This window comes from Pteronotus mesoamericanus, unplaced genomic scaffold, assembly GCF_021234165.1.
Source record: "Pteronotus mesoamericanus isolate MK-2021 breed Mesoamerican mustached bat unplaced genomic scaffold, CSHL_Meso_final scaffold_165, whole genome shotgun sequence".
Classification (NCBI taxonomy): domain Eukaryota; kingdom Metazoa; phylum Chordata; class Mammalia; order Chiroptera; family Mormoopidae; genus Pteronotus; species Pteronotus mesoamericanus.
The window spans coordinates 4,310,908-4,336,071 of NW_026555307.1; the positions used below are offsets into that span (position 1 = coordinate 4,310,908).

The following is a 25,164-nucleotide window of genomic DNA, read 5'->3' on the forward strand; positions in this document are numbered from 1 at the left end:
CACTTTTCCCTGGGGTTCAATCACTGCGTTGCGATGTATTTTGAAAAAAAATGGGAAAGAGGTTTCTTTGCATCTAAAAAATAAAATACAATAAAAGAAGTGGGTTTTTTCATCTATAAAGAGATTTCTTTGCATCTAAAAAGTAAAATGCAATAAAAAAAAGTATGAAGTATGGTTGCTGAGATTGCTCAGTAGAGGCAGTGCAGTAAAGCCCTGGCCTCTTCTGAAATTGTCGAGTTCCTTTTCTCTAGCCCTGACTGACGACTGCATACCCCTCTTGGCCATCGCCGATGCCACGTGTGTCATTCACTTCAGCTTTCCTTCCTCTCCCAAAATTTTTGGTGAACGCCTATATTGCATGTCTGATCATTTCCAGAGTTTAACTGAACAGGTTTGATTAACTTTTATTATATTTAAATATTCCACTGTGTAATAAAAAATTCAGAGTCCACAAGTTTCACCATTGATTCTGGTATGGATGATCCACTTCTTTATTCACCCCTGATTTTAAGGGCTCTCCTACAGAACAGGGAAATATAAAAACCAAATCTGTCTTGTTGCTGACGGAGAAAAGTGCATGCCATGCCGTTGGTGTTTTGCGCTACTTGGAAAGAGCAGATGCCAAGATCCCGTCGGAGCTGTATCAGTTTACTGCAGGGGTTCTAGAAGCCAAGGAAGAGAAAAAAGCCAGAAGGCCTCTTTGTCCATATCTTAAGGCTTTTGGATTTTGCAAGTAAGCCAGTCATCTTTTTTTTTATCATTGAGATACAAAGTAAAGTGCACAGATGATCAGTTTACAGCTTGACAAATTGTTACATATACATGTGTCCATGTAAACCAGCACCCAGCTCTGAAGAATATATAAATATGAATCTATCACAATGTATATATCCATTCTTCTCTTCAGGGACCTGAGGGTTGTTTCCAGTTTAGACTCATGTAGGAAACTACTGTGAACGTTTCTGTACCTATGTTTTGTGGAAATACGAACCCATTTCTCTTGGGTATATACTTTGGAGTGGAATTGCAGGTTCATGGGATAAGCGTATGTTTAACTTTGCCAAAGTGGTTGACCATTTTATGGTTTAATCAGTAATGTGTGAGAAAGTTTGAGTTGCTTCATATCTTCACCAACATTTAGTATTCTGGGGTGTAGTGGTAAACCATTGTGATTTTCATTTGGGCTTCCCTAATAATTAATGATGTTGAATGTCTTTTCATATGCTTGTGGGATATTAGACCATCCTCTTTTTGTGATGTGCCTGCCTGTTCAGGTCTTTTGCCCATTTTTTAAATAGAGTGTTTATCTTTTTCTCGTTGCTTCGTTTGTAGGGTTAATTTATTCTGGATATAAGTGCTTTGTCAGATGTATGCAATAAGAATATCCTCTCCCAGTCTGTGGCTTGTGTTTTCACCCTTTTAATAGTCTTTTGATGAACAAACATCCTAAATTTTGATGAAGTATTTTATGGCTACTGTTTTTTGTATCCTTAAAAAAAAATTTGTCTCTAGGTCATGAAGATAGTCTTCTATATTTTCTCTAGAAGCTTTATGGTGTTAGCTTTCACATTTAGGTTTATAATCCATACTGAATTGATTTTTGTGTATAGTGTGAGATGCGAGGCACAGTTTTCTTTTTTCCAAATGGTTAATTACTTGCTCCAGCATCATTTATTTAAATCATCATTGTAGTCACTGAGTTGGTGCCTTTTTTTAAAAAAATGATTTTATTTATTTATTTTTAGAGAGGGGAAGGGAAGGGGAAAGAGAGGGAGAGAAACGTCGATGTGTGATTGCCTCTCATGCACCCCCAACTGGGGACCTGGCCCACAACTCAGACATGTGCCCTGACTAGGAATCGAACCAGCAGCCCTTTGGTTCACAGGCTGGCACTCAAGCCACTGTGCCTCACCAGCCAGGGCTGGTGCCATTACTGTAAACCAGATGGTAGTGTATGTGGCCCATAAGTAGACTCCTTGTGTTACATTGATCTATTTGTCTATCCTTACATCAGTCTACATTTTTCTCAAATACTGTAGCATATATTATAATGAGTCATGGAATCTGGTATATAAGTACTCCAACTTTGTTCTTCTTCCACATTGTTTTGGCTATTATAAGTCTGTTTCATCTTCATATACATTTTAGAACAGGTTTGTCAAATTGTTCAGAAACCTGCTGGAATTTTGATGGTAACTGCCTTGATTTGGTAAATCAATTTGGAGAACATGGATATCCTAAAAGCCATTGGGGCCTCTTTCTGATCCGGACATATTGCCACTGCTTGATAAATGGATGGCTGGGACTAGGTAGTAGGTATCTGATATGTATCTATTAAACTGAATTTAATTTTCAGATAACTGTTGACATTTACTTTTTAAATTTGTTCCATTAAGCAGGTTATTATCAGCAGTTCCATTATGCCTTTAAATAGAATGTTGACTTTTGAAACTGAAGCTTCAGCTATTCCTAAATTTGGGTTAAGGAATGGGTTCCAGTTTGTTGCGGTTATGGTAATGTGTTTCTGATTCAGAGTCTTTATTTTGGAAATCTGTTTTGTTCATTTATGTGTTGCATTTAAGAATGTCTCAAGAAATAATCAAGTAACTTTTTCCTTAATTCCTTAATTAACTTTTAGAATCCTTTTCTACACTTACGTGTTGTTAGTGTCATCTGGAGTATTTAATATGATTACTTAACTTTTAAAGTGTTTCAAGTAAAAGTTCTCTGATTTCAATTACAGATTTTTTTCATATTTTAAAATCCAGTTACTTTTTTTCAGAGACAAAAGGATCTGTCCTGATCGACATCATATTAATCCAGAAATAGACATGCCAAAGAACTCATCTAACCAGACTATACCAACGTTTGGATACATTAAAGTAAGTTCTGTTAAAGATCCTTTTGTTTAATGATGAATGGTCATTCTAATGAACGTATTATTAAAGCAGCAGAATCTTAGTAGACTATAGTTATGACTCCCAGTGGTCAGTATTAGTGTACCACCATTAATCCGATAACAGGCAGTGGTCCTTAGAAGGCCCCCAGTTTATTTAGAAAACCAAGAACAAATTGGGAAAGTGGATGAACTCCTTCAGCAATCTGGAGATTTTTTTGTTATATTCTCAGAAAGAAAGTTGGTTTTGGCGGGGGGAGGAGTTAAAAATAATACAGTGACTACATGAATTTTTTCAGAACATCCATGATTCTGTTAAGAAAAATTCTGAGAGGCAAATGGAATTGCTGAGTTAAGAGTTTATCACTTTCTTTTGAATCCTTTTTTAACCTACTTTCTTTCTTTTTGAGTTTTGTTTTCCTTTTCACCTCCCCTTTCCCTTAAGGCATACCTGTTGTGCTGCACTCGCTTTCTGGGGCTGCTGTGCATGCACTACAAATTGGGTGACTCAGAACAAGTTGAACCTCCCACAGCTCTGGAAGCCGGTTGGTTCGATGTGTTAGCTTGTAGCCACAGCACTCCAGGCTCTGTCTGCATCTTCACATCAACTTCTCCTCTTCTCTGTCTGTTAAAGGGGACACTTCCCACTGGAGATAGGGCCCACCCAGATAATTCAGAATCTCATCTCCTCATCTGGAGATACTTAATTACATCTGCAAAGAGCTTTTCCCAAATAAAGTTGCAGTCACAGGTTCCCTGGGAGTTTGCACAAGGACATAATTTGTGGAGGGCTACCATTCAACCCACTACAGTTTTCATTACTGAAATGATTTTTTTAAAAATTTCTAATCCTTTCCTGAGCTCTGCCACCTCATTTGAAAGTTTTCTGATTCTGACTCATGTTGTTCTTTAATATGATATCATTGTCTTAATTGACAAGCTAAAAGGCAACCTGTTTTGAAATTGAAGATTCAGTTTGACCTGTTTTGTGGATGCATCTTTCTAATGGTGTTCATTGCCTGTAGAGACTGCTATTATGTTCCTGATTCTCTTTTTACTAGTATAACTTTAATATGGGATTTAACCCCGATACTTTGCTATTGATCATTTTTAGATAAAATTTATTTTCCTTAAATTTTAGAAGGAAGTGGGTGGATCAGGGTAACTTTTCTAATCACAGAGCTCCAGTTTCTGTTTTTCCCATGTCTCGTTTAAAAAAAAAAAAAAAGACGAGACCTAGTCTCTGAGATTTGTTAGTTTTCGTAGCTCTGTTCTCCTCTCCCACTTCTCTTCGTTCATCTTTTGTCCCTGGATGAACAGTTCTGAGATTTCACAGGGACATCAGCCTTCACCCACCGGCGGAGCGGATGAAACGGCCCCACTGTCAGTTGCTCTTGCCTCCCTGGCCCACGCGTTTTCAGTGAGTACTTGCTGCCTCATGTGAAGTTCAGTTCTTGGGTCACTCAGACTCGCTCATCCTCTTTCTGCTTCCTCCTGCACAGAGAGTGACACCATCAGGTCTTGTCAATGGCCTTTCCTTGTCTGCTCTTGTGTAGTCATTCAAATTAATAGATTTTATTTTTAGAACAGTTTAAGGCTTATAGACAAATAGAGCAGAAAATACGGAGAGTTCCTCTATATTCCTCCCCCCGCCCCCAAGTTTCCCTATTCATCTTGCCAATTTCTACTTAGATGCTTGCTGGGATTTTGACTGGCATTGCACTGAGTCTGTGGATTAATATGGGAAGAATGGACATCTAAACAACACCAAGTTTTCTATTCCATTAACATGGTATATTACTCCATTTGTCTAGGTCATTTTTAATTTCTCTAGGCAATGTGTTATATAGTTTTCAGTAGACAGATCTTGTACTTACTGTGTTAAATTTATCCCTTCCCCCACATTTCATGTTCTTGGATGCTACTGTCAGTTACTTTTCTTAAAATTCATTTTCTAGTTGTTTTAGAAATGATTTTTGTATCCTGAACAGCCTGAATTAGTTGTGTGCATGGGTACTAGGGAGAGTGGAATCAGAACAGGCAGGGCTGGGGGTGGTGAGAAGGGACCCTCCCAGTGTGCCCAGCACTGCAGGGTTGTCTGCACGTGGGACTTCCACTGCTGAAGCCAGAGCGGTATGAGATAAACCAGGACAAGCTGGTGACCCTCCCCTGTCTGGAGGCCTCATTCTCTCCTGTGAAAGGAGCACAGTCCACAAGCTGCTTTTTGCCACCTCCATTCTACCAACTTAATATGTCTTTCGATGTGATGGTGTGCAGAGGGGGCGGCCGTGGACTGATGCCAGCTCAGGCCTGGACCTTGTTTCCCTGTGTGTGCAGAGGCCCCTTTCCTTAACACAGAGCCTTCTAATGTGGGAACTGGGGGTGGGGAAGAAACCCTCCCCTTTATTCCTGTCATCCTGAAGCAGTCACCATTAGCATTTTAGTATGTTTTCTCTGTCATTTATCTTTGTGCATCTTAAAAAAAAATTTGTTATTGGTGTATATTATTGTGCCCTGCCCATTTCTCGTAACATTTTCATGAGAGCTTTTCTCACCCTCTGTGCTACCTCGTGTTCCTGACCGCCATCAGCAGCCGGGCTGATGGATGGAATGCCAGGCTGCTGGGGCCTCTAAACCATTGGGCAGGAGACTGTCCTGGGACAGGGTCAGCTGCCAGACAGGAATGAATGCTGAGCTCCTGCCAGAGGCGGGCGTGGGCTTGAGTGAACACTGGGGGTTTGTTTAGGCAGCTCTCTCCATGGTGCTGGAGAATGACTGGCTCAGGAACCATGACTGACATGTTACTTGTCCTCTTTCTGCTGACATTCCAGCGGGGATGGTCAACAGTGGACAGGTGAATAAGGAAGGTGTGCTTTGAGGAGGGGGAAATGCAGTCAGATACCAGTGGGCGTGGTCTAAGTGTGCCAAGGAACGGGGGCTCTTGGGAATGTGAGGCAGGGAGGGACTCTCTGAGGAGGGGTCAGCTGCACTGAGGGCCACATGAGAAGGATCCAGCGATAGGAATATTTGGGGAAGAATATTCCATGCCAGGGAGTCATCAAGTACAAAGGCCCTGAGGTAGGAGTTAATGTGGAATGTTTGTGGAACAGCACAAGGCTCACTGGTGTGAGCATGGGGAAGGGGCAGGCAGTGAAGCTGGAGGGAGCCGTAGGGGAGGGCCACAGGCTGTCAGCTAGGTGAGATCTGACACTATCTTTGACCACAAGGGGTGACCTTGCTCCTGCCTTTCCTGCCTACATCCCAGTCAGCACCACCCCCTCCACCATCCCACCAAGTAACCAGTTGTCACTCCTGCCTTCTGCTCTGGGCAGCCAGGGCTCCTGCCCTGATACCCATTGTTTGCTCCCTCTGCCTCGCACACCAGTGACCTGGCATACACGTGCCTGCGGAGGGTTGTCCTCTCGAGCACAGTCTGGCTGGGCCGCCTCTGTCTGCTTGTGGGCTGCCGAGGGGCCCTGTGGGTGCCTCGTACACAGTGGGCTCTTACTAAATACCTGTTTTTACACCAACAAAAATGAGAAAGGAATGCTATTTTAAGAAGATTTTTATAAAGTGCAGTTAAAAAGTAAACAAAGGAATACTTATAACAAATCAATGCAGTTTTAAGATAAGATTTATCCAGAAAAACTTCTGTTAAAACTCTCATTATATGTGGGTATGGTAATGTTTTTATTTTGTTTCATTTGTTTTTTGGCCAGTTTCTTAGTTTATTTTTAAAACCCTATTCATGTGCTTTGGACTCTTTGGTCAGGTGCTGATTTTTTCAAAGGTCTTGGGTTTCGCTTGATGTTATTTTCTGGATGTGCTTATATGTTTCAGATAATACCCTTTTACATTTTGAATGCAACAAATTACTTTGGTCGTATAGTTGATGAACATGTGGATCTTTATGCAGCTCTTAATGCTGAAATGAAGGAGTATTTTGAGGATTCCAGTAATAAAACAGCCGTTGAAAAGGTGGAGAAATTTGGATTATATGGATTAGCAGAAAAAACACTTTTTTACAGGTAGAATGTCTGTTATTTCATCTTGAAAAGTTGTGAAGCACGAGGTAATTTTAACTACTTTGGAACCCCCATTTTCACCTCTGTCCATGGGGCCCACTGCTTACGTGCCAGGCCCGCAGCCTCCCAGGAGGGTAGTGGCAGGGGCATGTCCCCAATCCCTGTGCACAGGTCTGTGCACCTGGGGCTCGTCTGACCCCAGGCGCCTGAGCACAGAACACGGATGACAGTGTAGCATTGCTGTATCGGCGTTTACGGAGCCGCCACTGTGTGCTGTGTACACACACATCTTTAACTCACTTAATTTTCACAAATGATGTTGTATTATTCCCATTTTATAGATAAGCAAACTAAGCCTTGATGGGCCTGTATAATTTGTCCAAAGTCAGTTCAATAAATGGCAGTGTTCCAACATGGTGGCCTGACTCACACGCCTCTCTGCACCTGCACCCCGCCCCTCCCGTATGTAGGGGAGGCCTTCCGGGCAGTGTCGCACCTGACTGCACTTGGTGAAAGGCTAGATTGAGAACCTGGAAAATTTTAATTTGCTACATTAGTTTTTAAGGTGTTGTCAAATAAAGGGATTTACTCTATTTATATTTAGATGTACCTTAAATAAGCCATTGCTAAGTGCTCTTGACAGATCTAGTTCTTTTATTTCTAGTATCGAGTACAACTTTGCAGTTACGGTCTTACTGTATATTTAGTGTTTAACGGGTAAGTTGAGGCAAAGGATATTTCCATTTTAGAATCTCTGTCTTAAACTGATGCCATTGTTCTCCAGAGTTCAAGTATTGGAGATGAGCCAGAAGGAAGACTGTTGGGCTCTGGATAAAACCCTTGTGAAGTTTATTGATGAAGGCAGGACTGGACTCGTCACAAGAGATCAGCTGCTGCATCTCCCAGAAAATTTCCATGCTCTGCCCCCGCAAGCGGTGGAGTTCATTGTCTGTAGAGTGAAACCTGCAGACAATGAAATTGAATGGAATCCAAAGGTGAGTTATTTTGGCTTTTTTTTAAATTTGTTGATTTTTTTAGAGTATATTTAATCCAGAATATACACAGAATTGTGGTTTATCTGAATTTAGAGTATTGAGTTTGGGTAAAATGCTTTGTGTTCCTGAGCAGGGAGAGCGCTGCAGTCCCTGCAGCGGCAGGCCTGCACTCACGGGCGCCCGCGCAGACCGGGCTCTGGGCCAGGAAGCCCTGTTTGCCAGGTGTCAGTTGCCACCATTATCATGAGTACTCACAGACTTAGAGTTGGTGTAAAATATGTCATGATAAAATAAACTGGCGGTTAGCTTATTTTATCGAGAAGAAACAGTGTAAGAACCTACAACACGGATAACCCTGCCAAAGGGGGACAAAGGTGACAGCCACTTTCTGGAGAGGCCAGGTAATTCCATTCGGGTTGGGAGGATGGATAAAGAAAGCGTCCAGAAAAGCTCCCAAAGGAAGAGACATTTCTTCTGGGCCCATTTCCTCTGGGATGGATAACGAGGATGTCACCAAGTAGACCAGGTGAGGCACTTAGAGCAAAGAAAACAGCGTGGGCCAAGGCAGGGAGCGCAGAAGAGCGGCCTGGCGCGGGCTCACGTGGCCATCCAGTGTGGGCTGGAGAGGCCCCGCCACCGGGTAGAGGCCCGAAAGGCAGTCCTCATCGCCAGAGCAGGGGGTCCCGCTCATGATCACGCTCCCGATTCTCAAGGGGAGGTTACACTTTGTATAATCTGATTAGTAGGATATGAAATTAGCCATTGTAGTTGGCAAAGTAAAAACATTTTGGGTTATGCACAAGGTTGAACATTATGCAGGAAATACATAGGTGAATGTTTCTATATGCAGCCTTATTGTAGTGATCTTAGTGAAAATAGCCTTTATTAAGTAGCAATCTTTTTTTTTCATGGAAAGTATTTATTGAGGATCCACTGTGTGCTGGTGTCTCATGTGTTCTGGGGATGCAGCCATTAGCAAGAAAGTCATGCCCTCAGGAAACATTTGGTCTGTCAGGATGATAAACCACAAGTATTTCTGAAAGAGGAGCCTTCTGTAGAAATGGGAAGAAGTTCTCCTGCCTGTGTTCTTTCCAGTTAATTTACAGAGTTCATGGGAGATGGAAATAATCCAGCCACGTGAGCCAGCTCCTTCCCGTTCTGCTTTCCTGGAGTTACGATGTGCCCGAAAGCGTGCTCAGGCAGGCTCACCTGCGGCGGCCCTGTGGGGAGGAAGCATCCCCCCGCTCAGGAAGGGCACAGGCAGTGGGACCAGGGCCCCTCAGTTCTGGGCCCCCCTGGTGCAGCACTTGTACTCTGGGAGTCTCTGTCCCGCGGAGTCCTCCTGGCTGTCACAGATGAGAATAAGTCGTTCCAGACACCCTTGGTCTGCCAGGAGAAAGGGGAGGTGATTCCCTCTCATGGAGAATGCCCCAAGCCCTTCTCTGAAGTGGCTTTTATTGAAAACTCTATGTGCAGGGGTATACAGCATGCATGCATTCATCAATCCTATCAAAAGGTTATAGATAATAATTGAAGAAACACAGAGATCTGTCCTAGATCGGGGTCTGTCAGACATGCTGATGCCAGATGGTCATTAAGGCATGGCTCTGAGGCTCAGGAATTTTATTCCTGCTCTCAAGTCAAACGCCTGGTTTTTCCTTATCAGGGCAGTGCAAAGCAGAGCAAGCTTCAGTGGATACAGTGCACTCTGTAGGCCAGATTTCCCACAGGAACCCTCGGTGTTAGCATCGGATCATGCCTGCCTCCAGCATTCCCAGCTTTCTGGTGGAGACTGACAGGCTCTTTTTCAAGGCCTGGCTCTTGCAAGGCTCCAATTCCCAATACCACACAAAGTGGTCCCTAGCAGTCTTCCACTCTCATTGAGCTTCCAAGGAAATGAACATCCACACGTTAAAGGCATGTGGACAGTTAACAGAGGAGGTGGAGACACGTGTCCATGGTGGGAAGCACACAGTGTTAGGAGTCCAGAGGCGTGGAGCTGTTCTTGGAGTTCAGCTTTTGCATCTGTCCTTATTAAACTCCACTGTTAGTTACCCTTGTCAACGAAAGGGGTAATGGCCTGAATAGCCTACCTCGTGGGGTGGCATGAGGCTCTAATGAAATGTGTGGAAGAGTTTTTTGCAAAACTATATAGCATGTACAGAATAAGGTATTTTCTTAAAGCTTCAGATCAGTTACTTCAGTGTGTTTTTCAGGTTACTAGGTACATTCATCATAAAATTATTGGAAAATTGCATGATGCAAAAGTGATATTGGCTTTAGGAAATACAGTTTGGATTGATCCAATGGTAAGTATATAGTTTTCTTAAAAAGAAATTTGTGTTTGGGCCTCTGAAATAATTCAAATTATTCTAACATGTTGATGGAATAACTTTTGCCTTCCATAAATGGAGGCTTATTTGAGGCTCTGAATTCGGGGGAGGTTTTTTTTTTTCATGTTATTTGGGTCAAAAATTTGATTGTGGGTTTTTGTTTCAGAGAATCTTTTACATTGTAAATCCAGTACTAACAGGCATGTGTGTTTACTCAAACACTCACACACACAACCAAGACAGGAGCTCCATGGAACTGTCCTTACTATGTGCGACAGTCTTTAATGTTTATAGTTCTGTTCTCTTCCACTTCTTCAAGTGTTGGCTGTACACCATTCAATCAATTTCACAGCCCTTGTCCACATGGGTGGGGAAGCCTGAGCTCAGGGAGGCCCTGCAGAAGTACAGCCGCCCATCTGTCTAGTTGTAAATGAGCTTCATGTCCCAGCACACAATGGGCGATGTTGAGAGTTCCAGTCCCTGGGCTTTCAAAAATAGGTTTTATTAGCTCTGACTGGTGTGGCTCAGTTGGAACGCTGTCCCATAACCAAAAGGTTGTGGGTTCGATTCCCTTTCAGGGCACATACCTACGTTGTGGGTTCGATCCCCAGTCTGGGCATGTACAATCCCCAGTCCGGATGCATATGATCACTGGTCTGGGCACATACAGAAGACAATCAGTTGCTGCTTCTTTCTTGCATTGATATTTCTCTCCCTTCCTCTCTCTCTAACGCAGTGAAAACAAAAAACAAAAAAACAAAAACCATCCTCAGGTGAGGATTTAAAAAAAAAAAAGGTTTTATTATGTTCACAGTTTCTATCTCATTCAGTCATCAAAAACTGATTGAGTACCTACTGTGTGCTAGGTAGGACCTGTGTGGGCACTTGGGTTCCATTTGTGGAGTCTCCTATCCTGTGGAGCAGATGTGGGGGAGGGCAGGCTTTGAGACAAGTACATGTAAATAAGGGGTCTCAGTGCATCCTCTCTCCACCTGGGACCATCTCCTCTCCACCTGGGCCCCAGGAACTCTATTTTTTCAATTATGATTATTGATAAGATTTAGAGGACTTTAGTTTGTAAAAACTTCTGCTGGAAATTATTTTTGTAAGATTGGAAATGTCTTAAAACTTTAAAAGGAGTTTGGGATGAATATGAGATTTAAGAGTAAGAGGAGAAATGATTTTTAAAAGTGGAGGTAGAGATTACTAGTTGATGCTGTAATAGTCAATATTGTGGTTCTTTATTGGAGAAAATGAAAACTTTATTAACTAAAAGAATGGAGTGAAAAGAAAAGAAAAAGAGAAAACCACTCCCTGGCAAATATGCTTCTGCAGCTGCAGAGCGTAGCAGTGTCCCTGGCGCGCTGGAGGGAGACAGACCCACGCCTGCAGCCTTCTCCACCCAGACCAGCTTGGTCCCCAGTGTGAGTGGAGAAAGGCCCTTCCAGATGGGAACACATTCCCAGGGCTCTCTTAGGATGCTGCCTCTGGCAGTGCCAGCCTGGCCCACCGGCCCCATGCCACGGAAGGGGTGCCCAGTCCTGAGTGCGCGTCTCCTGGCAACAGGAATCAGACTGTTGCAGATTTTCATGTGTTACTTAATTTTGTGTAAATAGAAATGGGTGAGAATGTTTCTATTGCAGAAGAGACAAGGGGAGGGAACTGGAACACAGGATTGAGGGCGTTGATAGAGAGTCTTTCTGGGCACCCAGAGACTCCAAGCATTAGGGCCTTCCTTACTAAGAGAGGTAAAAGTGCTGGAGCAAACATCTGAGAAACCTGAGACAGTGTGTGTGGTTACAACGTTACAGATTGGTGTTCTCTGGGGGCTCTATTCCAAGATTTGATCCTTGCCCCAGCCCAGACCTCATCATATTCATGCAGTGTGGGCCTAGGCTCTGGAAGACTCTGATGGCATCTTGGATATGAACTGATCAGGATGTGAGTGGGAGGCCTGTGCGCAGTGTGACAAGTGCCCAAATGCATCAAGCCTGACAGCTGGATCAAGGGGTCAAGTGAGCATGCTTGTGACTCATTTAAAGTTCAGAGTTTGATTCCTGCAAATGTATTTGTTTTTCTTTGATTCAAGGTGCACATTACAAAACTTTTAAATTTGAAAACTTCTGTCATTGATTACAATGTTCGAGCTGAAATTTTGTCAATGGGAATGGGCGTTAATAATGCAGAACATATAGACCGACTGAGAAAATTATACGAAGGAGCTAAAATGCCAACTGTTGAAGAAAGCCTAAGCCAGACCCTGTAAGTGGATTTATGCCTCCCTTTTGGAAGAGCTGTTCTGTGGAAATATATCTCAAAGTGTTAAAGACATTTCTTTGAAGTAAATTGTTTAATGAGCGTCCATGTTCCCATCACCCAGCTTCAATCATTACCAAGATTTTGGAGCTCTTATTCTATCCACACCTCAGCCTTCATCTATGTCTCCCTTTATTGAATGCATTCTTCTTAGCTTCCTATTGACAGTTAGCACACATACAGAAAAGCGCGCATATCGTAAGTGTAGTTTAGTGGCTTTTCTGAGCCCAGAAAGAAGCCCCTGATAAGAAATAGGACATGGCGCAGGGCCAGCTCATCCTTCCCAGGGACAGTGCTCTCCTGACACGGGTGGCTTTTCCCTGATTTGCACTCTGAACAGAATCATGCAGCATGTCTCTTCTCTATCTGGCTTTTAGTTCAGCATTATTTGTGAAATCCATCTATACTGTGCATGTAGCTGTAGACCATAAATTCCCATTGCTGCATTCCATTCCATTGCATGAATAGACCATAATTTATCAGCCTGTTCTACTGTTGATGGGAGAAGTTCCCAGTTCTGGGCTACTTCAGGTGGTCCTTTAACCATCCTCCTGCATGTGGTTTGGGGCACCTAGGAATGAATTTCTTTTTTAAGATTTTATTTTTACTTTTATTTTTTAAAATTTTTATATTTAAGTCATATTTATTCTATTACAGTTGTCTCAGTTTTTCCCGCATTGCCGTCTTCCACCCATCCCATCCCCGCCCCCGCTCCCACAGTCAGTTCCCACTCTGTCGTCCATGTCCGTGGGTCATTCATACATGTCCTTTGTCTAGTCCCCTCTCCTTTCCACCATTGTCCTCCTTCCCCATCCCCTCTGGCCACTTTCAGTCTGCTCCAGGTTTCCATGCCTGGGGGTTATTTTTGTTCATTAGTTTATTTTGTTGAATAGATGCCACTCATAGGTGAGATCAAATGGTATTTGTCTTTCATCAACTGGCTTATTTCACTTAGTTTAATATCCTCCAGTTTCATCCATGTTGTTGCAAAAGGTAGGAGTTCCTTCTTTCTTTCTTTTTCTTTTAAATGCAGATTGATTTTATTTATTTTTTAAATGTCAAAATCCATTATAAAATATTTAAAAATTTAAATCCATTATAAAATCTCAGCAATTAGAACAAGGTGCCACCAGCACAGAAATAATCAAATAGACCTATGAAATAAAATGAGCATTCTAGAAAAAAAGTATATATCTGTCTAACAATGTAATAAATGATTAAATTGATATTTCAAGTCAATGGGGGAAAATAAGACTTACTCAACAAATAAGGTACATGGACCACTATTACTTGAAATAAGTATAGAGCCCTATTTCACACATTATACAAAAAATATTCAGGTGAGTTAAAAGTCAATATGTAAAATGTAAGGAGTTTCAGGAGAAAATACAAAATAGTATTTTTCTTACCCTGAAGTAAAATACTCAAACCCAGAAGCTATAAAGTAAAATATTGACAGTATGACTATATTAAGCGTTTAAGACTGTATAGTGATATACATAAAAGAAGTTAACAGACAACAGAATAGGAAAATATTTTGTGACACATCTACAAAAGGGTGAATGGGATTTTTTTAGGGAAAAAAATTCTATAAACATTTAATCAAAAAATGGATAAAGAATACAAAAAAATCATTTAAAGCTTTTTAAAAATAATAGAAATAGACAAGAAATATACCAAAACAGGTTGTTTCAGCAATTAATAAAGTAACAATTAAAATAACACATCATTGTCACAAACAGATTAATAAGTATTAAAAATATTGGTAGTATCAAGTATTGGTCACCATGAAAGGACCTGGGTATTTATAGACTCTTTCTTCATTTTCTTAGAGCAGTCTCTTTAGCATATTTTGCAGTGCTGGTTTGGTGGAGGTATATTCTTTTAGCCTTCTTTTTTCTGGGAAACTCCTTATTTTACCTTCCATTTTAATTGAGAGCATTGCTGAGTAGAGCAGTCTTGGGTGCAGACCTTTGCTTTTCATTACTTGGAATATTTCTTGCCATTCCCTTCTGGCTTGTGTTTCTGTTGAGAAGTCAGCTGCTAGCCCTACAGGGACTCCCTTATATGTTACTACTTGTTTCTCCCTTGCTGCCTTAGGATTCTCTGTCTTTGATGTTTGCCATTTTCATCATGATGTGTCTTAGGTGGGCCTCATTGGGTTCCTCTTGAATGGGACCCTCTGTGCTTCCTGGACTTGTGTGACTTTTTCTCTCCTCCAATGAGGGAAGTTTTCCATCATTACTTTTTCAAACAGGTTCTCTATTCCTTGCTCCTCTTCTTCTCCTTCTGGTATCCCTATTATATGGATATTATTACTTTTCATGTTGTCCTTCATTTCCCTAAATGTCCCTTTGTTCTTTTTGAGTCTTTTTTCATTTTCTTGCTCTTTCTGGGAGCTTTCTTCTACCTTATCTTCCAGCTCACTGATTTGATCCTCGACTTCATCTAGCCTGCTTTTGATTCCTTCCGTTGTGTTCTTCAATTCAGAAATTGTATTCTTCATTTCCTCTTGTGTATTACTGATAATTTCTAAGTCCTTTTTCATGCTGATATAGTTTGCAATAAATTCCTCGTAGTTTCTCTGTAGTTTTTTGTAACTCTGAGCTCATTGAGAACTGTTGTTTTGAATTCAGTATCTGATAGTTTACCTGCATCTATTCCATTTAGTTCTCTTTCTGGGGATTCCTCATTTCCCTTTGAGTGGAGGGTGTTTCTTTGTCTTCCCATTATTTGTGAGACTGTTCTTTCTTGCTTCTGCTTCTTAAATTGATCTCTCTTGATTTCCTGACTTTGTGGTGTGAACTTCTATGGTCGGAGACTGCTGTTTCTTCTTTCTGGATCTGCCTCTGATGATGTCAGATGTTGACCCTGTCTGACCTTAGGTAGTCTATTCGAGACTTCCAGGAATCTAATGTCTGTGGCTGCCTCTTTCAGTAAATCTAGCCACTCTGCACTCAGTAGCCAGGTTTAGACACCATAGAGTACGGTGGAGTCCTTCCTGGGGGCAGGATTATTGGGTCCTGTCACACTGCTGCCACTCAGGGGAGTGGTCTGCCTGAGCCAGATGGCTGCTGCCCTATGGGGAATGAGTCAGCACTGGGATCCTGCGGGCTGCTCTCTCTATTCTCTCCCCAAAGCCTCTGTCTTCAGTCTCTCCTCAAGTGTCTGTAGACCACTCTGCACCCTCTTTAGCCAGGGATCCATTATCTGTCATTGCCACTCTGGACTCAGCAGTCAGGCTTTAGTACCACCAGGCCAGGGAAGAGTCCCTCCTAGGGGCAGGGCTCTTGTGTCCTAGGAATGAATTTCTGATGGAATAGAATCACTGAGTCATCATTAGAGCTACTGCATACCAGTTTTCTCAATTGGTTGTACCCATTTCCTCCTCCTCCAGCAGTGAGAGAGACTATGAAGGGCTCTCTGAGAAAGTACACTGGCAACCCCTCAAGGGGGAGAATGCCACAGCACGTTTTGCCAAAGGACTCAAATCAAGAACTCCATTCTACTTTCTGTTCATTTACCTCTTCTGGTACCACACACATTTGTCTTTTTGTGACTGGTTTATTCTACTTAGCACAATGTTTTCAAGGTTCACCCACATTATAGCATGTTTCAGAATTGCAGACCTTTTTGAGGCTAAAAAATAGTCCACCGTGTGGATAAATCACATTTTGTTTATCTGTTAATGTCTGTGGATGTTGGGCTCTATGATTTGTGCTGCTGTGAACATAGGTGCACAGATACTTATCCATGTCCCTGCTTTCAGGGCTTGTGGCTATACCCATAAGTGCAATTGCTGGGTCATGTGGTGATTCTGCGTTTGATATTTTTGGACTGTCAACCTGTTTTCCACAGCAGCTGTACAATTTTACATTCCCACCAGCAGTGCACAAAAATTCCCCCTTTCTCTGTATCTTTACCTAGAAATGAGCCTGAGGTAAGGCTTAAGTTCTTCTCAGGGCTTTTCTGAGCTTGCATCTTTTTGCTTCAGCGTGTGCAAGGCTCTCTACATCCTTCCCCGACCGCACAGTGTACTGCTTTTCAGTGTCCTCATTTCCCCGTGAGTCTCACCCCGGCTTCTCCTTGGGGCCCTCAGTGGTCTGTTGTGCATTTCCCTGCCTAACCCCTGGCCTGCGGGCCTCTGTGGGTGCCAGCCTTTTCATGCAGCGCCCCCTGCTTTCCTGCCTGTGTTCCAAGATCCGTGAAACAGACAAGTGTGTGGTGTCAGTCCCTCAGGTGTTCCCCCAGACAGTTTTGAATGACCAGCACGATAGTTTGTAAATAGTCTGCTCTGCTCTGTCTGGTTTGAAGGGAACCAGGAATCAAATCGCTGCCTGCTCAACACCCCCAAGGCAAGGGGGTGGGGCAAAGACAAGTACACATGCCACAGAACCTACCCCGATTTTGAAGCTGGCTTTTTCTTGATTGGACATTTACTGGTTGCTGTAAACCTTTACTGTTTTCCTGAGTTTCTACGAAGTTAGTTCAGACAGCTTCTGGTGCTTCTTCCAGGGTTTTTGTGGGGAAATGGAAGGAACTCGGAGCTTCCTCATTTGCCGTTTTGCTCCACTTGTGCTTTGGTAGCAAGATGCTGGAACATTCCTTCAGTTCAACTTTGTTTCAGTTGACCTAATTAACGGATAAATACTTTTAATTAAAGTTGCCATTAGGTAAAGTAGAAGTTTTAAAATTCATTCATTCGGTAAATACTTACTGTCTACTGGAGGTACAGTGGTGAACAAAACAGGTGAATTGGGGCCATCTGACATTTTAATGGAGAAAGAAAGGTAAACAGTTACAAAAATACTTATTGGCTCAGATGGTGATATGTGAAAGGAAGCAAATTAATGCAGAAAGGAAGGTATGACAACTTTGGGGCCAAGAAGGTGAGCAGTGACACAGTGGGGAGGCAGGAAGCAGGTGAGTGTCTGAGAAGTGAATGCAGGTGGCTTGGTTCCAGGGCCAGGGAGGGAGGTACAGTGACAAGAGCAGCAGACAAGGGAGGACTGCAAGCAGGGAGAGGGGGACAGTGCTGGGGCAGGGAAGCGGGGAACAATCCTGGGGTTGGAGCTTGTTGGCCCCTGTGACCTTTCAGGGATTGGGCTCCCACTTTGAGGAGGTGGAACCGTGAGGAGGTTTTGAGCAGAGAAATAATGAAAAGATTCTTGGCTTCTGTTTTGAGAATAGACTGGAGTCGGGGACGAAGGCTGTGCCAAGGTGTGGGCAGGATGACAGTGGCCCAGACCGGGGTGGTTCCGCGGGGCTGGTGAGAAGCAGCTGGAGCTGAGTACTGAGCGCGTGGTCCTGTGGAGTCTTGTTGGCAGTTCCTAGGCACGGAGAGCGGAGATGCTGCACAAGGGCCCTGAAGGAGCGAGTGTCAAGGTCCCAGGGCCTCTGGAGTTGAGAAGTGAGGCAGCTGTGGGGACACAGACAGGGGCCTGGGACGAGAGCAGCCCGTGGGCACAGAGGGAACCCTGGGGAGGGGCGTCCAGGGTGGTCAGAGGGAGGACACGGGCAGAGCTGCTGAGAGACCCAGTGAGGTGTGGACTGGGAGCTGAGTGGTGGGTTCAGTGATGTGACCATTGGTGACCTTGGAAGAGTCCTAAGTAACTGCTGGAAGTAGAAGGATTTCAAAAGCACACCACAACCATGAAAATACTTTGTAGTGTGAAGTTTTCAGGGTTTCCTGTCTTAGTAAAACTAGGTACCTATGGGATTGGGATACATGTTGGTTTCTGCACACTTTCGGGAAACAAAAATCGCTTCGTACTCATAAGAGAGGTTTTTTTTTAAAATGAAGATATCATTCATTGCATCTTAGTAGAGTTCATCAAAACTGGGATTGATCAGCTATCTGAAACACAGCCGTGGGGCCCCAGCTCTGTGCAGAGCACTCTCCTGGGTTGCCTTGCACCCATGACTTTGTGGTTGTGCTGGAGTATCCCACACCTGTGGTTATAAACACACGCGGGGAGAGGTGCAGAGGACCGCAGGAATCTGCACAGTCAGCGCTCCTGGAAGAAGAGACTCCATTTCAGGAGCTGGATTGGGACACCGTGTAGTGATCTGGATCAGAAGCGAGGGGAAGGGCACTGTTCTTGCAGCAGATTGGGAGGGAGGACGGGTCCTGGGGACCTGGAAGCCATAGGGCTTCGTGACTGACAGATGTAGGGGAGTGGGATCCGTGACACTGATTCCTGGCGACTGAGAGGTTACTGGCACGGTTGGCAGTCAGAGGATGTTGTCTGGGAGCAGCTAGCCTGTTGGAGAGGTGGAGATACTGTGTTGGTTTGGGGGTTTCAGGTTGAAAGTGTGAGCCTAGCGCTCAGGAGAGCACTGGGGGAAGGCTCTGGTTTCCGGTGTTGGAGGAGAGTCTAAACTCGGCAAGTGCATGGGGAGAAAGGGACAGAGGCCAGTAGGAGAGGGTCTAAGGAAGGAGATCAGAGCCATGATGCCGGAGGAGGGTGAGCGATGGGGCTGGTGCCGCACCCCTGGGAAAGGAAGAGGCCTCAGAGGGGTCTGTGCTGTGTCTTGGTGGACGGAGGCGGTGGGGCACTGCCCTCTGCTTTTTGGGCATTGCCGCGCCACAGGCTTCATGAACATCAGGCAAGTCCCCTGTAGACACCGCAGACCCTGGGCATGGGCGTGTGTGGTGAGTGCGTATGTGTGTGCACGGGGGTACCGTGTTGGCATAGGTTTGCTCCTTGAGGCTTGACTTCTCAGAGGGTCACTCGGAAGATGAGTTACATGGTCACCTTACATGGAGTTTTAGTGGCTGGACAAAAAGGGTGAGAGGGAGATTTCTCCCGGTGTAAACCTTTTTATTTATTAAACCACATGGATGTTGTTACCTGCTCAGAAAACCAAAAGAGAAACACAACTGAAAAATTTTAGAGAAGGGAGGCAGTCAGTCCTCCAGGGAGCAACTCTCTGGTTATTAAGAACAGCATGAGGAGCGGAGAAGTGAATTCAGGTTTCCATGTGCTTAAACGTGCACGTGTGTGTGTGAGATGGAGAGTTACAGGTGACAACATTTGCTTTCTTAGGCAAAGACTTTCAAGAAGCAGACCCACACTGGTAAGAGGGAGGGTCCCTCGGAAGAGGAGCCAAGGGGCCAGGGCAGGGAGGAAAGGATGTGGCTTTTACTTTCTGCCCTTTAATCCCCTTTGAAGTGAGTGGCAGTGTGTTATTCTCAAAGTTAAATGATTTGAAAGGGAACTTAGGTTAGTAAATGAGTTAATGCATCTATTTGATAATACGTGTCAGTCCTCCCTGTGCTGGGGGAAGGGGCGCAGAGCGAATGAGCAGTTGGCGGCCCTGCCCGTCGCCTGAGTGCAAATGCGCCCGAGTCTGCGTGGGTCTGACTCGTGGCAGGGAGCACGTCAGGGCCATTTGTTGCTGGCCTCTCCCTCCTGGCTGGCAGGACCCTGCAGAGAGTCCAGCTGTACCCGTCTCCTCAGAGATAACCCCCACCTCTTCTCTGCAGGGCACCTCCGCCAGCAGAAGACGCTGCCGGTCTGCAGAGCCCACAGCAAGGGGACAGGGACGTGGCTTCAGAAAGACGTGCCGACTCCGAGGCAGAGGCAGAGAGCCAAAAGCATGGTTGGTTACTTACAAGATGGGTAACAACATCATTAGTTCTTAGAAATTTTCTAATGAGTAGGCCTTCCACTTGCAGATGAATTATAGAGAAGGCGACCTAACCTGATATTACACAACTTCCTATTTTTGACACTTAGGCTTGCAGTGTTTTTTTTCTTTTTGGTAACTTTTTTCATTTTTATTATTTCAGGTATAATGTTCATCCAGTCTAGTGCACAGATTTTAATTGTGCAACTCATGAGATTTTTTTTTTACACATGCATATGTCCGTTAACTAGGTCAAGCTGCTATTTCCAGAACCCCGCGGACTCCTGCAGGCACCTTCCCTGTCCATGAGCTTCTGTCACCGTCAGTTTTGTTGAATTGGATGCACATGGTATACATTCCTGTGGCTTCTTCACTCAACGTTGTGACTGCAAAATTCACCTAGATTATTGTGAGGCAGTGGTATTCTGTGATATGACCATACCACAGTTTATCACTTCACCTATTGATAGATGTTGAGGTAGTTTTCAGTTTTCGATTATTGTTATTCAAGCTGCAGTGAACATTCTTGCTCACATCCTTGGATGGAAGCTTCAAATTTTAGATCGAGAAGTTTAGTTGCATTGTTTTAGAAAATGTTATGTTTAGTACCGGTCATTGAGTGTCCTGCCTCCTATCCCGGAAGTTGTCTTTAGTGGGTCCTTGCTGTAGAGGAGAGTGGAGGAGTCTGAACATTTGTATCCTACAGCCACTGATTATAATGCGGAGGCGCTTCAGAGTAGCCTTCCCAGTTGTTTAATTGTAATATTTGTCAAAGCCTGTTTCTATTAATTTTACTAAATGAGATGCATTTTAATTTTTTCTAATTATTCTTTGCAACTAGATTCTTGGGTTACTGTGAAATTTTTACTCTTAGTACTTTTTCCTCAGTTAAAAGTGCAAAAAAGTACATTATAGTATAGTATAGTAATGTACAAAAAGTACATTAAAGTACACAAGTATCTTTGTGTACATTATAGTGTTCCATCTAAATAACCTATAGGAAAATTTGACTTTTTGTACAGAAACTTCACCTGAAAACGCTGGAGATACTTCCATTGACGAAACCACAGAGCCTCTGAAAAGGTGCGCACAGGTGCCGGAGAGCTGCCTTCGCCCTCACCAGCGAGTGCGGGGCGCTGGTGGATCAGCCTCTTTCTCTTCCTCCAGCTTCCACCCACAAGTCAAGTGGTTCCAAAAAGAGGATGTTATCGTATTGAAGATAAGGATAAGGAATGTAAAAGATCACAAATGTAAATATTTTAGAGATAGAGTCATTTTCAGGTAGGTTTATATGAATCTTACAAAGTAAAATGGAAATAATGTCTAACAATGTCTAACAAAAAAACTGACTATTTCTTTTTGTAAACCTAGTGCCTGGGTAGGAGAGAAATTTTACTTGGCTGATTTGGAGCTGCAGGCCAACATAATAAAAGATGATTGCAGATGCGTGATTAAAAACGATGAACCTATAATCACTCTCGCAAAAGAGAGAAGGGAACCTTGGCGCAGCTTACTCAAACAGAGGGTGAGTTGGGGTTAACCGTGGCCGGTCTTAACGGCCTGAGCATGTTTTATTTTCTCACTGACTGTAAACTGTCATGTTGAACAGAATCCTAATGTGGCCTTCGATTTTGATCACTGGGAAGAATGCGAAGAGGAGAGCCACTTCTCCACGGGTGAGAGGGGCACACCAGCCCCAGTGGCGGGTCCCAAGAGCCATAGGGGGGACAGAAGCACTCAGCCGCTGTAGGAATGTGGCTTTGGTGGGAATGGATCGTCATGTAAAGCCCTTGGGAATGAGTTTTCTTCTTGTGGTTGGTCTTAGTGCTAAACGTCCTGGTTTGAGGTGTCAGCTCTTCGTTATAAACATAACTTGTTACAGCCTTTTTATGGGTAACTTTCCTAGGAGAAAAATTTATTTCTAAGCGAATTTTATCTGCTTGTTTCTTGCCCAAAATAATGAAAATATAAAATGATTCACAAAACAGAGGTAGAACCCAAGAAACTTTTTCTGCATTGACCAAAATAATGGGAGGAGAAAAGGTTTGCTCGTCTGTAGCCAACGTGTTTTTGAATAGTATCTAACTCTTTTAGTCATGCCTGCTAAAAACCTGTCCGGCAAAGTGGCAGAGGTGACCGAGGACAGTGACCGAACTTCGGAGGATGACAGCAGTGAGAGCGAATGAGAATGGGAATCAAATCCTGAGGCGTGACCGGGAGACGGCGAACAGAGATGGATGGGCACAGCCGTGTGACTGCGAGTTAGGGCACCGAGCGGTGGCATTTAAACCTTTTTATTACTAAACGTCATCTTGTGGCACTGGGATTGGTAATGGTCAGAAATTCTGAATCATTTTAAAAATGGGCTGAAGGCTCTGGCCATGCAGCTTAGTTGGTTAAAGCACTGTCCTGATAATTCCAGGTTTGCAAGTTCAATCCCCAGCCATCAGGGCACGTACAAGAATCAACCAATGAATGCATACATGAGTGGACCAACAAATCAATGTCAGTCTCTCTCTCTCTCTCACCTCCTTCCTCTCTCTTTCTAAAGTCAATTAAAAAAACCTTAAATGGGCTGAAGATGAGACCCTGAGAGGAGTGTGGGAGCAGAGACAGGAGGCGAGGTCTAACAGGACCCGGCCCCCCGGGCTGTGCTGCTCAGCACCTCGTGGGCAGCCCGTCCCGACATCCCAGTGGGGTGGCAAAGCACCTGGTGGCTTTTGGATGATGAGCTGTACTCTCTGGAGCGGGTCTGTTTCATTTAAACCCATGTTTGGTATTGGGTTGGCCAAAAAGTTCATTTAGTCTTTTCTGTAAAATAAAAGACATTTTTCACTTTCACCTATAACTTCATTGATTTAGATACTTCAGTATGTTGGCTGTTTCCTGCTAGTGCCTTCTAGTGGGTAAGAGGCCAGCGGTGTTGCTAACATCTTCCAGTGCATGAGACAGCCCACAGCAAAGAATTACTTGGCCAAAATATCAGTAGTACCAAGAAACTTTGTAGACCACTTTTGACACGTTCAGTCAGTCACAGCACTTTCTCCATATACTGCACAAATCTTCTTTGTATGTGTGTTTCAGTTGCACCTTACCTTTCTTGAAATAATAAAGCACAATACACCAAAGATGTTGCCTATCTTCTTTCATCTTCAGTATTAAAACGGCTGCACAAATTTTAATAAGTTTTTTTTAAAGCACGGTGATATGACAGCTGGCACAATACAGTCTAAAAATATTGCTTTGAATGGAGTTAAAAGACAACTAAGCACTACTAGAGCCATCATACGGAAAAAACTAAACCAGATTTTTGGCCAACCCAATACATTCCAAAGCATATCTTGTACATAGAAATTGAAGCTTCCCTATTACAAATCCCTACTCAGCAGTGCTTAGCAGAGCCTTTCAACCATGAGTTAGCTGGGATTCGATGTAGCTGTGTGTGCCAGTCCTCTAGTGGTGTTAAGATATCGATAGCTCCTCTGGATAGGTTTACTTCATATGAAGAGAGGCCAAAGACAAAAATGGGGTGGCCTCAGCAGTACCAGCCAGACCCCGGGCTTGCTGGAGGTAAGCTGCTGCTTCTAAAGAACCCTCTGAACTGCAGAGTCCTGGGTACGCAGGACAAAGGTTTCCCTTCCGTGGAAACTGAAAAGGGCCTGTGGGTGCCTGCAGGTAACCCTCGGGACAACTGGAGGTGATGACCCCTCAAAACATTCATGACGCCATTCTGGGGGCTCTGGCACCCGGATTCATAAGGTACTCAGGGGAAGTGTGTTGTCGTTACGCTTTGAATGTGGGAACGCCCGGAGCCTGACTTTCCGTGTTAACTGGGAAAGGGAGAAAGGGGAGTTGCAGTGGGAAAGACAGGGCTGGGACAGGGCTGCTGTGACTTGCCCCCGACATCTTTATCCGTCCGTATGTCAGAAAGCACAGATGGTCAGGTTTGCGGTGTCCCAGGAACAAGCTCCTCCTTGAAAGGCAGGTAAACTCTTGTCACCCGGCTGTCCTGTGAGCAGGTTTGGATCACACTGTGACTCAGTTTCCTCATCTGTAGAATAAGACCTTCTGCTCACCACACAGCTTATCCTCAGGAGGTGACAAGCCCCCCACACCGCCCCCACGCTGCTGTGTCCGGGCCTCTGTTCCGCTGGGGGGCACGGGGTGGCAGCTCCGAGATGGAGGTCAGTCGCTGCCCTCTGGCGGGAGCCCTTGGTGTGCAGCCTGGACAGCCGCTACCAGGAGCACATCCTTGCTGCTGCCTTGACCCTGGGATTGGACTGGCAGGTGTCAAATCGGCACATGAAGTAAGGTGGTGATTTTCCTTTTTTCGGCTAAACGGGGCAGGGTTTTCCAGGAATAGGAAGTTCCATGTCTTTGCTGGCAAAGGTTTTGACTGCAGAGCTCTCCTGTGCTCCTGAGGGGCCGCTTACTGTAGGTGCAGCCTTCGCTCCTGCTGGGTGCACCGGCCTGCCCTGTGGGTGCTGGCCGCCTGCAGTTTCTGCTCGGTTGTACTCAGTCACTCTTGCGAATTGCAGCGAATAGTAATAGCAAGTAATAGAGGTGCACAGATAGAGTGTGTTTCCCATACTCTGGTTTCTCTTCAGATCGTATAAATCTTTCACCTTTTACAGATGTGTTTCCCACGAGCAAATGCTGGGGCCCTGCTCTCAGGGAAGACGTACTAATGCTTACTGTCGTGTGTGGTTCACAAGGAGCCAAATGACAGTACTGGGAGCGGGGCTGTGCCTTAATACTGATCTTCGTTCCTTTTTTAAGATGTTTATATTTACTATTTGAAGCTCTGAATAACATTTTGTAGGACATAGGACACTGGTGAAATGTAAACAATTACTAATTGGTTTTTTGTTCTATTACTATGTACTGATTTCATGTTTTGGGAAAACTACTAAAATGCAAGGTAAATATACTTTGTCTTTATGCTTCTAAAATTGCTCACATAGTTG

General features: G+C 44.0%; 2 protein-coding genes across 2 annotated transcripts in view; both read left to right on the top strand.

Moving 5' to 3' along the window:
* The window catches only part of TDRD12 (tudor domain containing 12), an 84,978-nt gene extending 62,557 nt beyond the window's left edge, over positions 1-22,421 (top strand). Inside the window, exons 19-31 of the mRNA XM_054588971.1 lie at positions 252-391; positions 513-733; positions 2,783-2,882; positions 6,737-6,924; positions 7,706-7,916; positions 10,133-10,225; positions 12,339-12,511; positions 20,055-20,170; positions 21,220-21,280; positions 21,365-21,478; positions 21,569-21,722; positions 21,807-21,873; positions 22,292-22,421. Of these exons, the coding sequence (XP_054444946.1) occupies positions 252-391; positions 513-733; positions 2,783-2,882; positions 6,737-6,924; positions 7,706-7,916; positions 10,133-10,225; positions 12,339-12,511; positions 20,055-20,170; positions 21,220-21,280; positions 21,365-21,478; positions 21,569-21,722; positions 21,807-21,873; positions 22,292-22,383 (1,730 nt within the window). The 3' untranslated portion in view covers positions 22,384-22,421. The remainder of the gene's footprint in view (positions 1-251; positions 392-512; positions 734-2,782; positions 2,883-6,736; positions 6,925-7,705; positions 7,917-10,132; positions 10,226-12,338; positions 12,512-20,054; positions 20,171-21,219; positions 21,281-21,364; positions 21,479-21,568; positions 21,723-21,806; positions 21,874-22,291) is intronic.
* Positions 1-25,164, top strand: part of RPL13 (ribosomal protein L13) — a 241,807-nt gene that overhangs the window by 167,943 nt on the left and 48,700 nt on the right. The gene's annotated exons all lie outside the window — the stretch shown is intronic.